Source organism: Fukomys damarensis, unplaced genomic scaffold (assembly GCF_012274545.1).
Source record: "Fukomys damarensis isolate Sample0158 unplaced genomic scaffold, DMR_v1.0_HiC HiC_scaffold_19, whole genome shotgun sequence".
NCBI lineage: Eukaryota > Metazoa > Chordata > Mammalia > Rodentia > Bathyergidae > Fukomys > Fukomys damarensis.
Window position 1 is genome coordinate 63,087,558 of NW_022900931.1, and position 15,989 is coordinate 63,103,546.

Here is a 15,989-nt window from a genome sequence, read left to right on the forward strand (position 1 = left end):
GGAGCCCCGAGTGGGGGCGTCGGGTCCCGGCAGGAGCCTTGGGCCCCCGGGCTCGTGGGGTTTGAACCCAGAGGGACGTGTGGGTCCCAGAAGGGGGCTTTGGGGATTCCACAAGCGACTTTGACCCCAAGTGGGGTGTTGAGTTCCCCAGACGGGTGTCTGAGCCATCCGAGGGGACTATTGAACCCAGGGTGGAGCCTTTGGGCCCCCAGAGGAAGCGTTCGGACCCCCCCAGAAATGATCTTTGGATTCCACACGAAGCGTGTGGTTTCAGATTTGGGTGTGTGGACCCCCAGGAGGCGGAAATAAAACCTAAGCGGCCGGGGAGGAAGCTGTTTGGGCCCTGAAGGAGGCGTTAGGTCCTGATGGAGGGAAGAGGGGACGGAGCGAGGCCTGGCACCTGGACGAGTGGCCCCGGGGCTCCTGGGGGCCCGAGGGGAGGATGGGGGTGGGGCGACCTTTGCACCTTAGATCCTTGGGGGAAGGGGTCTCCAAAGACCAGCACTGCGGAAGAGGAGGGAGAGGTAGGTGCAAGGCGAGGTGAGAAGAGGCTGGGGTGGGTGGGAACGGAGGCTCGGAGATGCTTTGAAGGATCGGGCGGTGGTGGATGTAGCTAAAGGGGGTGTCGAGGCTGATGCTTGCTCATATTGGGGAGTGGGGAGCCTTGTGGTCGATATGGAGGTAGCTAGAAAAGGTTCTCAGAGGACCAGTGGGTTAAGGCTATTAAACTAAGATTTTTTTTTTGTTTTTTAACGGGAAGGAGTTGGGCAGAGGTGTTGTGTTTGGGCTCATGGAAAGATGGGTTTCCAAGGTGAGAGGGTCCAGGAAGACTGTGGTTTGGGTGTCGAGAGGTGAGGTTGAAGGGGACCGGAAGTGTAGAAGGATATGATAATGAACGGCAGCCAGAGTGGGCCTAGGTCTGGAGGTGGGTAGGGTCACTCCCGCTGGTCTCCAGGAAAAGACCCAGAGGAAGACGTTGGGGGGAGCGCAGATGCTGGAGGGGATGGCTCTGCGGTGTCCTGCTTCCCTGGGAAGAATGGATTGGTAGCCCCAGGGCAGTGGGGCAGGTGGGCGGAGTTGTTTAGGCCCCTGTTGGGCTCTGAAGCTGCAGGAAATGCACCGGGTGGGGAATCAAAGTTTGGGGTGCATCAAATGAGCCAGCTTGTTTAAGCCTAGAAACCTCAACCCTCTTGCCACTCCATTCGAATCAAGAGAGCTGCCTTTCCAGAGAGGAGGCTGCTTTCCCTCTGATCCCCAGCTCCACGCACCCTCCTGCATCTTCTCACTGGTGCCAAATGACAGTGCAGCACGGTACAGTGTGGCGTCAGTGATGATGATCAGATGCCTATTCCCGTGCCCTCAGGGTGGGGGCTGCCGAGCTTGACCAGAAGGGACTTCGGGGGACCCCTTCATTACTTGAGGGCCTCTTGTTCTTTTCGCAGCCCTCATGAATGCTTCTGTGCGTTCACAGCGAGGGCTTTGAGAGAAAACCGGCAGACCAGTTCTTTCTACTCCTGCCACCCACGACACCCACCCCCCCAGGCTCAGCCTGGAGCCATGCACAGCCATCCTCCCTGGCAAGGCTGGGCAGGGCAGGCAGCCTCGCCGTGTATCAGGTCTCCTACTGCTGACACAGACCTGACGGCTCCTCTTGCCGCTACCCCATTCCCCCCTGCAGAACCTTGCTCATAGGGCCCTACTGGGCTTGAAGGTACCAGTGGGGGGACCCCACCCTCAAAGGAGGGCCCCAGCTCTTACCCTGACCAATTTCTCTTCCCAATTGTAATCAGTGAAGTAGGGGTGGTACAAGGCCCTGTTAACTGGCTTTGAACTTTGGCCTGAGCCCTGTGGTTCCTCCTTGGCCCTGGTAAGGGGCCTGGCCTTGGTTTCTGATCTCATCTAACACTACTCGGGCATCGGCTGGAGGCTGGGGCAAGGCAGAGAAATAATACCCTCTTCCCTCTTCCCTCCTCCACCCCAAGCTTTTTTTTTTCCTTGTCTAGCTCTTTGCTGGAGCCTAAGATGAGGGACAAGGAAGCAGCTGGGTTATTTTGGAGACAGGTTTTGGTAACTTTACAATCTTCTGGTCTAGAGAGGGAGGCAGCCCTGGGGAGGGGTCCCAGTGATCACTTCTCCCGCAGTTGCTATTCTGGACCTCAGTCCTGCACTGAGGTGTAGTTTAGAGCTGGGACCTTTCCTGGGTCGAGCAGGGCGGAGAGCTTCTACCTGGCAGGGAGTCTGATGGCCCTCCAGGCAGAGCCACGCCTATTTGCAGCAGCCGTGGAACCAGACTGCAGGACACGGGTCCTCACCTGCATCTCCCAGCTCTCAGGGGCAGGCACTGGCTCTCAGGCCCACTCTGGGCATTCTGCAGCCCCTCGGTGGGCTTTGTGCAGAGCAGTGCTGGGCGCTGGGCTGGGAAGGTCCCTGACTGCGCTTGCGATTGCGCTCGCTTTTTCCATTCCAGGCCCGGGCAGGAGAATGAAAAGCAGATGGAGCTGCAGCCCTCCTCTCCCCCTCCCCCAGCACTGCCTGGCCGTAACCAGAAGCCCATCCTCTCTTCTCACTTTCCCCAGCAGCTTCCTCAGGTGTCAGCACAGAGAGGCTGGGCGCCCCCACCTCGTCCACGGGCGGTGGGGGGGTCATGGGTCTGCACTGCTGGTTGGCATTGTGCCTGCAGCCCCGACTCTGCTGACAGCCTTGCAGAGTCTCCATCATGCCTCCTCTCTAGACTGGACTTTTCTAGACTGAGCATGTGTGGCATTTTCTTCAGTGCCTTCCTTCCCTGCCTCAGCCAGCCATCTCCCCTCTGTCGTCATCACTGTGATTTCTCCTCCCATTCTGCCTCTTCGGGGCTCGGCCTCAAGTTCCTCTTCCCTTAGGTTAAGCAGCATATTTTAATCGGTTAAGCGCAGTACAGAATTAGGAACAGGCAGTGGTTTGTTGTAGCCTCTGATGGAAGGCCTAGAACCCAATGTAGAGCAATCCAGACACAGACCATAGTTCACTTTGATTCCTGCATTCTCAAACTTAAGACTAGAATCTGCTGTACACTTGGAGCCCCTCCCCTAATTGGGAAAAGGAGAGGAGTGTTCACTGGATCCACAGTAGTCCAGGTTGGTGGAGCCTTCCTGCACTTACAGAAACCAAGGAAAACTTACCTTGTAGCTGTCCGAAGCTAGATGTTGTTGGAATCCAGTTCCTACCTTGCTCTTCTGCGGGCCATCTGATTCCCAGCACAACTGTGTGGGAAGCGTTGGTCCCTGCCCCTCCCCGGCCCACATGCAGCAAGGGCTGCCTGCCGCCACTGGCCAGGCCCAAGTGGCCCGGGCTGGAAAGGGTTAAAAACTGCAGCGCTGAAGCTGACTTCAGTCCTTTGCCACTGCTGCCGCTGCCTGCAGCAGTCCCCTCCCTGACATTTGCCCCTTCTGCCCGAAAGAAACCTAATAGAGTGGTACCCTGTGCTTACCCTGGGTCCCAAGGGGTAGAATGACAGCCTCCAGACTGACCAAGGTTCTCAAGTCACCAGAACAACTCTGAGCCATTGGTTAAGATGATTTTCACCACTTGAGTGTGTCCTCCTTGGGCCTAGCACCTTCAAATAGGTGACACAGAAACTAACAAAGGTAGCCCCACGCGTCTTCCCTCTGCTGTACCCAAGGACTGGCCTGTTTCGGTTTGGAGACCTCTAGAGCCGCTCTCTATTCCTTTAGGGCAGCTGCTCCTTCACACTGCCGCTGGGGCTCCCAACAGCAAGATGCCAGCCCGCTCTGTGCCACCCCGGTGAAGCTGGTTTGAAGCTGGAGCTGGCATCTCTCCTGGCCCGGGGGTCTGGGTTTCCAGCCCACCCGAGTCTCCATGCTTTGCCCTGTGCCCGGCTCTGCCTCAAACTCTGACGTGCCCAGCAGGCTCTGCCTCGTCCCTTGCCCAGCAGGAATGCCATGTGGCAGCCTCCACAGAGGGGCCAGGCTGGGCAGGGAAAACCCATCTGGGGGGAAGCCAGCTGTGACTAACTCTCCTTCCTGCTTTCCAGGCCGACCAGCTGACTGAGGAGCAGATCGCAGGTGAGTTTGCCGGCTCTGTGTCCCCATCATCTTGCCTGAGCAAAGCCTGTGTCCCCCGCCGGATCTTAGCCCAAGGACTAAGCTAATGGAGGAATGTGTGTGTGTCCCTGTGTCACCCCGTGTGATGCCTGTGCCTGTGATCAATGTGCCCCCGCCTCCCAGCAGCGCCGTGGTCCTAAGATGGCCCTCGGACCTCTGCTGAGTGGCAAAGGCTGTGTCCCTCCGCTGGCTCCTGGTCATTCGGAGCCTTGAGATCAGTGGGCACAGGACAGCCTACCTAGCTCTCTGCCACCTGCATCCAGATAGGCTTAGAAGGTGAGCCCCTGCCTCCCTGTGGGCCCGCGGAGCTCCTGTCCCACTTTAGGAGCTGCCCAGGAGACGGCTGTCACCCCCGCCTCCGCACGTGCCTGGCTTCGCGTTCCCTTTTGTACATGCTTGCTCGCGCTGTTCTGCCGCCAGTGCTCCTCTCCCAGCCCTGCGTGGGCAGCTCTTCCCCCCTCGGGGCTCAGCTCTGTGTCCCCTTGGCCAGGCCTTCCTGGCCCCTTAATCAGTTCACCTGTCACGTTGCTGTGTTTCTGTCCTCGTGGCCTTTCTCGCATCTGCGGGTGCTTCCTGTCTTTGCCTGTTGTATCACCTGTCACTAGAAGTGAGTCCCTTGAGCTCAGGACTTGGTCTTGTCGGTTCCTGCCATGGCCTCAGTATCTGAACATAGGCAGTGGGTGCTTCGTAAATTCTGCCAGCTAAGCAATGAACAGAGAAGTGACTGTGACCTCCCAGGGGGTCCATCTCATTCATTTTTGTAGACTCTGCCCCGAGAGTCCCCACCCTCAGGAACTGCTGTGTAACTGCCGCTCACCCCATTCAGAGCTGCCTGGGAGATCAGAGGCCGACTCCTTGCTTCTCCCTGGCCCTGCCAGCTACCCAGACCCCATCTCAGGTGTCACCGTCCGCCAGCTGTGCGACGGACTGAGAGCCAGCCTCTCAGGTGGAGGAGGCGGGAATGGGCTCGTCACTGCTGTCCCACGACAGTCATACTTGCAGCCTCTTAGCTTTGGCCCAGGGCAGGTGGAGCCCAAGGAAGAAAGCAGAGAACTGTCGTTTCCCGACCGTATCACCTGGGTCTTCCACTCTGCTGGGTGGCACAGGGAGCTGGCAGCACCCCCAGGAGGCCGGGGGTCACAGCTGCCCGGCGGTGTGTCCCTCCCAACCCATCTGCCACCCACCTCCCAGCGCTGCCCTCCTGTACCACACACACTACTTTTCACCCTGTCCCCATTAGCAAACTGTCCGCCACCTCACCCCAGCCCACACCCCTGGGAATAGGCTGCCAGGCATCTGTTCTCTGAGGGCTTGGGGGTAGAAGAGCACCAGGTGCAAAAATGGGCCCAGTGGGAGGGCAGGAGCCGCGTTTCTCCCGCCCCTGATGCGTCCCCAGCTGCAGCCTTCCCACTCAGCACCACTGGCTGCTCAGCCTCCTGGCTCGGCAGCCGTCCGTTCCCCGCCCCACGCCATGCTGTGCTGCCGACCACCCCCACGTCCCCACCCCGCAGGCTGAGCACCTCGGCGCCCGCAGCGCCCACAGTAGCAGTTCATTATCCACATTTCCTTCTCTTGCTGGCCAGCGGCCTCCGGCAGCCACTGCTCCCCCTCCCCTTCCCTCCGGCCCGGTGACCTTGGCTCGCAAGCTTCAGATGAAGAATTTGCTTGGCTGTCATCCACTCCTTGACTTTGGTCCATTTCATCATTTGAGGAAGACGCTAAAGCCAGAACCAAAAAAAAAGTGTACAGTTACCTAAGGACAGCCGTAAAACCACTTTCTCCCCAGTGTCCGAACCGAACTGGGTTGGCTGAAGAAAGGAGCGCACTGAGGAGAGGCCCGGGCTTGAGGTCTGGCCCGCACCCTGAGCTGGGGCCGACTCGCTCCAGGGGTCTCAGGCTCTCCCTGTGGCCTCCTGACCCAGACTGTTCCCTTTCTTCCCCCAGAGTTCAAGGAGGCCTTCTCCCTCTTCGACAAGGATGGAGACGGCACCATCACCACCAAGGAGCTGGGGACAGTGATGAGATCCCTGGGACAGAACCCCACTGAGGCAGAGCTGCAGGACATGATCAATGAGGTGGACGCAGATGGTGAGCGCCAGGCGTCTCCCTGGGGACGGACGGGTCAGTGTACCCTCTCTGGGGTCTCTGGGCTCATCTCCCAGGGCCCAGGTCAAGAGCTTCTCCTCCCTCCCTGCCAGGGAACGGGACCATTGACTTCCCGGAGTTCCTGACCATGATGGCCAGAAAGATGAAGGACACAGACAGCGAGGAGGAGATCCGAGAGGCATTCCGTGTCTTCGACAAGGTAAGCAGCCCTCTCTCAGGATCCTGCCCACCTGCTCCCCACCCTCCCGGGCCAGGGCAGCAAAATGACAGCCTTCGTCCCCATCCTGCAGGATGGAAACGGCTACATTAGTGCCGCAGAGCTGCGCCACGTGATGACGAACCTGGGGGAGAAGCTGACTGACGAGGAAGTGGATGAGATGATCAGAGAGGCTGACATCGACGGCGACGGCCAGGTCAATTACGAAGGTGAGTGTCGCTGGCCCAGCCCCTCGTGCCGGGAGGGCCGCCGGGCTCCACGCTGCTCACCCGCCTTCTCCGTCTCTCTGCAGAGTTTGTACAGATGATGACTGCGAAGTGAAGGCCCGGGCAGCTGGTGATGCCCGTTTTCCTGATCTCCTCTCGCACTCTTCTCTCTTCAACACTCCCCTGCGTACCCCGGTTCTAGCAAACACCAGTTGATTGACTGAGAATCTGATAAAGCAACAAAAGATTTGTCCCACGCTGCATGATGGCTCTTTCTCCTTCCTCCCGTCTCCCTCACGGCCCTCGGTTCCCTTTCGCCCTTCCTTCCACAAGTTCCAGGCCCTGTGCATTCATAAGATGAACCCTGCCCCTCGGGGAGCCTCTGCCCTCCTCCTGCAGCCTGGGCAGCTCTCCTCCACTGCGGTCTGTTTCGTCTGTCCTCTTATGTGGGTTGCTGGGGTGGCTGCTGGCCCTGTCCCAGCCCCGCGGGGGTGCCGCGCCCCCAGGCAAGGAGCATGCCCGTCACTCCTGCATGCAGCCAGCCCTGTGATTCCGTGTGCAGATCCCGGCAGCCCCGGGCAGGGGCCAGGAGGGGCGTGCAGAAGCACAGAGGGGTTGAGGAATTGTGGCATTGACTGGAGGGGATGAGAAGGCCTTGGAAGCTGGCACGATTTCCCCATTGGAGGGGCCGGCTTGAAGGGGGATGGACAGAGTGGACGGCACTCAGGTCCCGCTGGCTGCTGTTCTGGAACCATCTGACTGGCTTTCTGAGGCGGGGCTGGGCAGGGGCTGCTCACTGGCCACTGTGCAGGTCGCCCTCGCCCATGTCTCGCGGCGATCTCGGCTGTTCTGTAAATTACCTGGTGCTAACATCCCATGCCGCTCCCCTACGGCCCACCACCCGGGCCTTCTAGGTGTGGGTGTGGGGATGGTCGCTCTGTAATGTGCTGGTTACCCTAATTCTATTTTTTTTTCCTTTATGTCCCTCAAAACTTTGATTTTTGTTCCAAACCATGCCAGGCCAGCCAAAGGGTGGGGAGAGGGAAGATGAGCCCCACCATACCCTCACAAGAACAAACCTGCAATAAAACACTCGTGTTGGCCCGCTGCACTCTGCATGCAGCCAGGGCGGCCTCTGCCTCCTGCTGCCTATGCGCTCGCCGCTGACCTGGCCCTGGCCGCCTCGCTCAGCCCTGCCCCCGCCCTGCCTGCCCCCGCCCCAACCCCAGCGGAGAGCATGATCCGCAGCTCGCTTCTGACTCGCCTCTGGGACAAGTCAGTCAACGCGGACATCAGTCTGGGTTCCTTTCTGTTCTTTTCATCTGGCTCCCCCACCCCAGGTCAATCAAGTGGCTTTCCCGGCACCTGCCCAGCTTTGGGACTCTTCTCTGCCCTCTGGCACCAGCCTTGGAGGGAGGGAGGGAGGGAGGGACAGGGCCCAGGGGGAGACCCGGCCAGGAGCTGAGGGCAAGGGCGGGTAGGCGTGAGGCTGTGGACACCCAGAATGTTTGGGTTTTGTTTTTTTTAAACCGGGCAATATTGTGTTCAGTTCAAGCTGTGAAGAAAAATATATATCAATGTTTTCCAATAAAATACAGTGACTACCTGACGTGACTCCCGCCGTCTTGACTCCGACCCTGGGCGAACCCTGGCATGGACCTCACTCAGGTGGGCTGCAGACAAGCCTTCCCTGTGCCGGTCTGAGGCTGCCTCAGATCCTGCAGTGAGCAGTCACCTCTGCATCAGTCGCTGAGCCCAGTGACACTGTGGGGTCATCTGGGCAGGACAGGCCGTGGGCTGCGAGTGCCAGCCGCAGGTCAGCATGGTGGCACAGTGGCTGGGAGAGCAGCCAGCTGCAGCCTGTGCACAGAGGCCGAAGGATGTGTGGGTCACACACGACAAACTGGGCAGGCACCACGGCAGCCGTTGCTCTGCAGAAGTACCTCGGGGACTGCATTCGGCTGGGGGCCAGAGGCTGAGGCCCCTACCTGCAGGGCAGGCTAGGTACCGCAGGCAGAGGGAGCAGCATGCAGGGCCGCAGAGGACACAGCCAGCGAGGAGGCCGAGAGAGCTCACAGGGTGCCTGGCGAGAGGTGGTGGCCTTGACTGTTGGTCACTCACGAGCCTAAGTGGCCTTGTTGGGCTCTGATCACCCAGGAGGCTGTGGACCTGGGGTTGGTCTGAGGATCTGAAGCAAAAGCCACAAACAATTTCAGCCACCTCTCCAGAGCCTGCATCTGTGTTCCCTTTGCTGCCACCTGCGTAGGGTGTGGCGTGTGTGATGTACTAGACAGAGTGTAATAGTTAACAACAGGAGTCTGGGACCCAACCCTCCATGGCTTCAGACGGTGACATCCTGGACCTCTGTGACTCTCCCAGGGTGGGCAGCCGGATGATCCCACAGAGCCTTGTGGGGGCATCAGCCATTGTTTATCAGGTGCACTCTGCTTCACGGGCCATCTGAACTGCGTCGGGACCTCAGTGGAACCTTAAAGCAGCCATCTGGCTGGGTCACATGAGTTCCACTGGTGCTAACTGGGAGACTGAGGCTCAGAGCAGGAGCAAAGTCACTCCTCCAAGATCATACAGTATAAACTCGAGCCAGCAAACTTCAGAGTAAATGGTAGTTTTTTAAACATTGACTTCAGACAGGCTGCAAACAGCCAGCTGGGATGGGCCGAGGCTGTAGCAGCAAGGGCAGCTGACGTGGGAGTGGCATTCTGCGCAGCCTGGTTACCTGTGGGAAGTTCTAGTCTAGAAACTGATTTTGGGTTTTTGTTTTTGAGACAAGGTCTATGTAGCTCAGGCTGGCCGCAAACTCAAGGCAATCCACCTGCCTCAGCTTCCTGAGTGCTGGGGTCACACAGGTGCACCACAATGCCCAGCTGCTCAGGCAAATGACAGGAAGCAGGCTTTGGTGTCCACAGCAGGTGCTGCCCTCCCAGCTGGACCACTCACCAGCGTGAATGAGTCACTAAGCCTCAAGGGCCACCTCCGCCACTTCTGACCAGATAATTCTAGAGTGGTGATTTCATTTCTCCAAGCCTCAGTTTACCAGTCTGCAAAATGGAACAGAATAGTCTGTAAAAGGAAGATCATAAAAATAACCACCTTGGTGGGTGGTGCTCAGGCCATTTAGTTCAGACCTGGGCCCCTACGGAAATTCAGCGCCAGCGGGTACCCACGGTGTGCGTGCTCTGGCCCAGGCACACAGCGGGAGGTAAATTATTACGCAGCACCCACAGGAGAGGATGGCAGCCAGGCGAGGGCACCTCCCACACCCCCTGCACTTCTCGGAGCAGTGAGCTGGACCTCAGAACTGGCTCCCGCTCGCTCAGGTCCCCAGCTCCAGGCTTCTAACCACTGAACCTCTGGCACCCGCTCCTCCGCGCCCTTCATTCCCCGCTCCCACCCCCCGGACCTGTGTTTTGGAAGACTCTGACTCCCAGACACGCTTCCTGATTAAGCAATCATCACTTCCTTTTCCATTCTTTATTAATCAAAGACAAACGGAAGGCGCTCAGCTTCTAATGGCCCCGGGGCAGCAGTGAGGCCGTGGACTGCAGCTCAAACGCAGCCTTGCTGGCTCGCGATCGCCTCCAATGGGGAGCTGCCAGCTCTGTCAGAGCAGCTCAAAGCCTGTCCCGAGAGGGTGACCAGACAGAGGGGCCCGCTGAGTGAGGCCCAGGCTCCCCTCACTACCCCAGAGGGTAGCAGGCCTGCTAGTGCAACCGAGGTGGGCCGCTTCGAAGTGCCACTCCCACTATGACCAGCAGGTGGGGCCGTGGAGACAAAAGGCCCCAGAGAACAGCAACTCCCAGGACCCTGGGGGGATGAATGTGTGCGTGGGGTGAGGGTAAAGCCCCACCTGTGGGTTAGCCCCTACTAGGGAGACAGAAACAATAGGGATCCGCCCCCAACATTTCACTTCCTCACCCCTGCCCCAGACTAGGGTAGGCAGCCCCTGCCGGTCCGCACATCTCTTTGCAGCTTGCGGGCTTCGTGTTCCAGCCGCTCTTTGCAGCACATACTGATGTGATTATCCAGTTGTCCCACTGGTTCACGAGCCAAGTAGGACGCTGTGACCGTCACTGCTACATCCTCAAGAGACTCCGCAGTCTCAGCCCACGGCAGGCCCCAGGGAAAGTGTGACAAGTGAATGAACACATGAAAGACCACAGAAATAAACTTCCACACAGTCGGAACCGGAAGCGCGGCCGAGATGCCCCTCTTTCCTCCACCGCTTTCTTCCAAACTCGTGTCTGGCTCAGCCATCCCCTCCCCCAAGGAGCCCCCCCATTTCCCCCTGGGCTCCCCAACGGCCCCTCCCAGCCTCACCCACCCTGGAGACAGGACTGCCTTCTCCACTGGACAGTGAGTTCCAGGAGGGCAGGGCCAGGGTCGTCCCTGTGGCTGCCATGTCCCCAGCATCAGAGACGAGACCTGCTGACCAAGTGAGGGCACACACTGTGCCGGGACCGGGGTGGGGGGTTGGCCTGTGGCCTCCAAGTGGCAGGCGGGGAAGTGACCGTTCAGACAGTGCCTCCAGCCTGCGCTGTGACAGTGACGGGCAGCAAGGATGAGCTCACGTGCTGTGGGGCCTGGACATCATCGGGCAAGGAGTTTCCAACCCGCCCAGGTGCCGTGGGAAGGCAGGGGGGAGCTGTCTAAATCTGCCAACCTGGCAGACTGTGTGACATCCAGATCAGAGGGCCTCACCCTGACCCTCGCCCCAAAGATGGGACCGACAGAAGCTCCAGGGCATCAGGTACTGAGCCCTGCGCTGGCATTTATGAGCCCCGAGGTCATGGAAGAAACTGCCTCACCTTAGGAGTGACTGAAGAGGTGAGTCTCTCCTCATCTCCTCATCACTGTCCTTTGGACCTTTTCGAGCTGAGGTCAGGACCCATTCTGTTTCCAGACTGGTTTGGTTTGGTTGTTTATTTTTCCAGTACCAGGAATCGAACTCAGGACCTTGTGCTTGCCAGGCAGGCACAGCACCACTGAGCTAAACCCCCCTGCCCTGATTTTTTTTTGACACAGGGTCTGATTATGTAGTTCAGACTGGCTTTGAACTCTTTATGCAAACCAGACAGACCTAGAACTCCTGGCAATCCTCCTGCCTCAGCCTCCTGGGTGGTGAAATTACAGGCATGTGCTACCACACCCAGCATTTTTTATTTTTTATTTTTTTAGTATGTAACTGGACTTTTTTATTGTTAAATTCAACCAAGATACTATTACTCAATTATGACTGCTATAAAAGTTTCTAAACACTCCTTTTTTTCAGTATTATATGCAGGGTTTTTTTGTGGTAAGATATTCATTATATAAGAGTTACTATTTTAACACTTTACACTTTGCTGCCAGTTACAAGTCCTGTGGCATTTGGTACATTCATGCTGTCAGCAACCATGACCACTCCAGTTCCAGAACCATTTCATTACCCCCAAAGAAAACTCCTACCTATTAACTGGTAACCTGTTTAACTGGTCACCTCCCCTGTGGTGCTGGGGATTGAACCTAGGGCCTTGCACATGCTAGGCAAGCACTCTGCCCCTGAGCTACTACCCCAGATCCTTTTTTTTTGTTTTGTTTTGTTTTGTTTTGAAACAGGGTCTCACTATGTAGTTGACGGACCTGGAACTCACTATGAGTTGAGACCAGGCTGGTCTCTAACTCACAGAGATCCTCCTGCCTCAGCCTCCCGAGTGCTGGGATAACAGGCATGCGCCACCACGCCCGGCCCCCAGATCCTTTTTATTTTCTATTTTCAGATGAGGCAGAGGCTCGCTCAATTATCCTTGAACTTCAATACTCCTGCCTCATCTTTGTGAGTAGCTGGGATTACAGGTTTGTACCACTCTGTCTGGCTTTGACCTGTGTTTAACTCTCCCAAACATCCCTTGTTTTTCTTTTTCTTTTTGTTGTTTCTTGTGTGTGTGTATGTGTGTGTTCAGTTGAGACAAGGTCTCACTCTGTAGTTCAGGCTGGCCTTGCACTCACTGCAATCCTCCTGCCTCAGCCTCCTGAGTGCTGGGATCACAGGCGTGCGCCACCACGGCTAGCTACCCCTTGTTTTTCTTGACTGATTTGAAACACAGTGATGGAAAATAAATAAATAAAAGTCAAAACAATGATGCCACACTTGCTTCATTTTGTTTTCAGATCGTGTTTGCCCAGATAATAATGGCAACAACAACCATGGCAATAATAGTAATGCCTAGTGCAGCCCTTCTTCCAGGCCCTGTGCTCAAATCAATATTCAGAGGCAATCTCTCATCCCATCCTCACAGCTAGTCTGAAAACTCAGCACCTGATTACAGTTGGAAGGAGAGCAAGGCACAGGGCTGGCGGTGGGGGTCCCAGCAGCAAGCTGGGCCCTGCAGTAGATTAGACCAACTGGCTCCACTTCCTCTCTGCTGTGTGACCCAGGGCAATCATTGCCCTCTCTGGGCCTCCACTGTAGCTCACTGCTAGAAGCTCTGATCCCTGGCTGCCAAGTGGCTGAAGGAACCTGGCACATAAGAAGCACTTGCTTGTCCCCAGTTTGCTGCTGAGCTCCCATGGATCGCTGCTCTACCCCTCCCCCAGGGGCAGCTTTATTGTTTTAGCCCAGGGCTGAGCGAGAAGGGGGAACTGAGGCAGGCAGCGTGGGGTGGGAGGGGGCAGCCAACTCACTTCCATCCCCGGCTCACTCCCTGGAGTCCCAGGCCTGAGAAGGTGGGGCTGACTGAAATCACCCTGCAGGGGCCGGAGCAGGACGGGTTTCTCTGTGACCCCATCCCTAGGTGGAGGGGGCACCTGCTGAGTATTTGTCGAATGAATGAGTGAAGGACTCCAAGGACAGGACGGTGAGGTCAGGCCCTGTAAGGGAGCAAGAAATAGCCCAGCCCCAGGGGACAGACACAGGCCTGGGGTCTGCGTTCTCGGCTGGGCCCTTGTCCCTTCAGCTACCATCTTTTTCCCAGCCCGCCTCGCCGACAGCTCGCACGGCACAGTCCACCAGCCCACGGCATCTCTTGGCTCCCAGGCACGTGTCCGCCGGTGTCGCCTACGACACAACAGCCTCTCCTTCCTGTCTTCTCCCCTTGGGGTGCAGGGCCCCCAAGAATGGTAGAGAATTAGGGGCTAGGGATTTAGCTCAGGTGCGCCTGCGCCTGCCTTGCAAGCACAAGGTCCTGAGTTCTGATCCCTGGTTCAGGGAAAAAACAAGAATAATAAAGAACAAGGAGCAGAGAGCTTTCTGAGAATCCCTGGCTTGGGTGAGGGCAGGGCTTCTCCTGGGGACCCCTGTGAAAGCGGGCAGCTAGGACCCCCTTGATGAAGAAGGATAGGAGCAGGAACCCTAACCCCAGTGGACCTGAGTGCCCAGAAGCCGCTGGGAACCTTGCCACCTTCTAAATATTTGGACAGTGAGATGGATGGAGAGCCCAGGGCCAGGGCTGGCCGGCCAGGCTGCGGGCTATTTTGAGACAACTGTTCTTTCGTGCTTCGGGGTAATGTTCTCTCCTCCCACAGACTGCATGGCCACCCTGAAGGAGGGGAAACAGCAGCTCATCACCCCCAGAATTCGGGGGCCAAAGTTCTGGCTTCCACAGCCTTGGCCCTGGTTTTCTGGCTTCTGCACCAGGAAGACAGGCGGAGGTCACAGGACCAGCTTCGATGTCAGCAGAGAGAGCAGGCGACTGAGGCCTCGGCTTTGGGCCGCGTTGCTGTTCCCACGGTGTTGGCAGGAGGAAAGGGCGCCACCTGTCCCTTACTCCAGGCGGACAGGGGCACCCAGTTCCCCTCTTTCCCCTCCAGAGCAGCAGGGGCCTGGGGGTCCCTCCTCCTGGAGGCTGGCTGGGACCGGAGTGTCACCGAGTCCCCTCGGGCTGGCCCGGGACACAGACAGCAGAACCAGTGCCTGAGTCGCTGGAAGACGGCCTTGCGGAAGAGGATGAAGACCCAGGGGTCCAGGATGGGGTTGAAGGCGTTAAAGCGGAAAGCAAGGAGGTCTCCCATCTCACTGCTGTCGGGGGCGATGGCCTGTGTGAAGCCGCGGATCTGCGGGTGCGGAGGGCATGGAGAAGGGGCCATGAGTCCCCAGCTCCCCACCCTGGCCCCTCATCTCCCTCTTGCTCACCGCGGGGACAAGAGGGAGGCACTTCAGATGGGGGAGGAAGTCAGATAAGATGAAAACTAAGTCAGTAATGCACGCTGGAGCAGCGGGAGGGAAAGCCCCAGGAACACACCCACAGTGGGGTGATGGGGCCACGGATGTGGGTGCCCTCGCCCTTTGCACTTAGAAGGACCCGGGGGCTCACAGATGCTCGACCCCGAGGGCTGAAACTGCACCCAGAGCCAAGGCGCCATCTGCGTGCACCTGAGTCAGCACAACCCTCCCAGAGGCTTAATTAAGGACCCCCAAATCCAGCCCAGCCCCTTGCATTTTACAGAAAGAGAAACTGAGGCCCAGAATAAAGATGAGGCGATCCGGTGTCACAGACCCTGGTGCTGCTCCAGAGGAAAAGGGATCCTCAAAGAGCCCTGAACAAGTGCAGGGTGGGGCCGGGCTGGGAGAACCTGGAGGACAGGACCCAGGATGGGTAATTGGGCTCTAGAGGCCTTGGCGCTGGGTGATCACGGGCCAGAGATGCTGCCCCTCATCTGTACAAAGCTGGCCAGCCAGGACTCGGTGCATTTCCTGCCCAGCGTTGCAGCATGGCTGTGAAAGGTTGTGCGAGGGTTATCTGAGGAGGTATTTGCAAGCCACAAAGCATCGGGTGGACAGAAAACAAGCATTCTGCGATGGTGGGTCCTGCTGTCACAGGCTCCGGGGAAGAGGGGACTGCCTGATCACGGAGGGGCTAGGGTTATGGAGGCAACAGTGGTCGAGTCGGGAGGGAGCAAATGCTCCCCTTGTCTCTGACAAGTTCGGAGTTGTGTGGCCCGGGCCGAGCCTCAGTCGGACCTCTTTCAAGACTTAGTTTCCCCATCTGTGAAAGGGGCTTGTCCAACGGCGGCGGGCAGAGCTGGGCGCTGCTCTGCTCCTCTCCCCACCCCCGGCCCCAGGGCAGACTCACCGTGAGCGGCAGGGAGCACACGGTCATGATGACCGTCATGAGGGCCAGCAGAATCAGGTGGTCCACCTCGTCCTCACGCGACCCGGAGCTGGGGACCACCGAGCCCTGGTGGCGCTTCTGCTGGCGGTACATGCGGCAGAGGCTGAGGGCGACGGAGCCGTTGCACAGGACGATGGCACTCACCAGCAAGGCCACGAGGCTGGCGTAGGCCAGGGAGAAGGCGCAGCCGCTGGGCTCGGCCGAGCGCAGGCGGATGAAGCACCAGCTGCCCGGGCAGTACTGCTGGTGC

The 15,989-nt window shown here is 58.1% G+C and overlaps 2 protein-coding genes across 2 annotated transcripts in view; one reads left to right on the forward strand and one right to left on the reverse strand.

Annotated features, from left to right (window-relative positions):
* Calm3 (calmodulin 3) overlaps positions 1-8,153 on the forward strand; it is a 13,453-nt gene extending 5,300 nt beyond the window's left edge. The window contains exons 2-7 of the mRNA XM_010640851.1: positions 1,564-1,569; positions 4,033-4,064; positions 6,048-6,191; positions 6,302-6,408; positions 6,500-6,635; positions 6,719-8,153. Coding sequence (XP_010639153.1) covers positions 1,568-1,569; positions 4,033-4,064; positions 6,048-6,191; positions 6,302-6,408; positions 6,500-6,635; positions 6,719-6,747 — 450 coding nt within the window. The 5' untranslated portion in view covers positions 1,564-1,567 and the 3' untranslated portion in view covers positions 6,748-8,153. The remainder of the gene's footprint in view (positions 1-1,563; positions 1,570-4,032; positions 4,065-6,047; positions 6,192-6,301; positions 6,409-6,499; positions 6,636-6,718) is intronic.
* A 4,480-nt stretch (positions 8,154-12,633) lies between these two features.
* Ptgir (prostaglandin I2 receptor) overlaps positions 12,634-15,989 on the reverse strand; it is a 4,069-nt gene continuing 713 nt past the window's right edge. Inside the window, exons 3-4 of the mRNA XM_010640921.2 lie at positions 15,701-15,982; positions 12,634-14,681 (exon numbers count right to left, since the gene is read on the reverse strand). Of these exons, the coding sequence (XP_010639223.1) occupies positions 14,301-14,681; positions 15,701-15,982 (663 nt within the window). The 3' untranslated portion in view covers positions 12,634-14,300. The remainder of the gene's footprint in view (positions 14,682-15,700; positions 15,983-15,989) is intronic.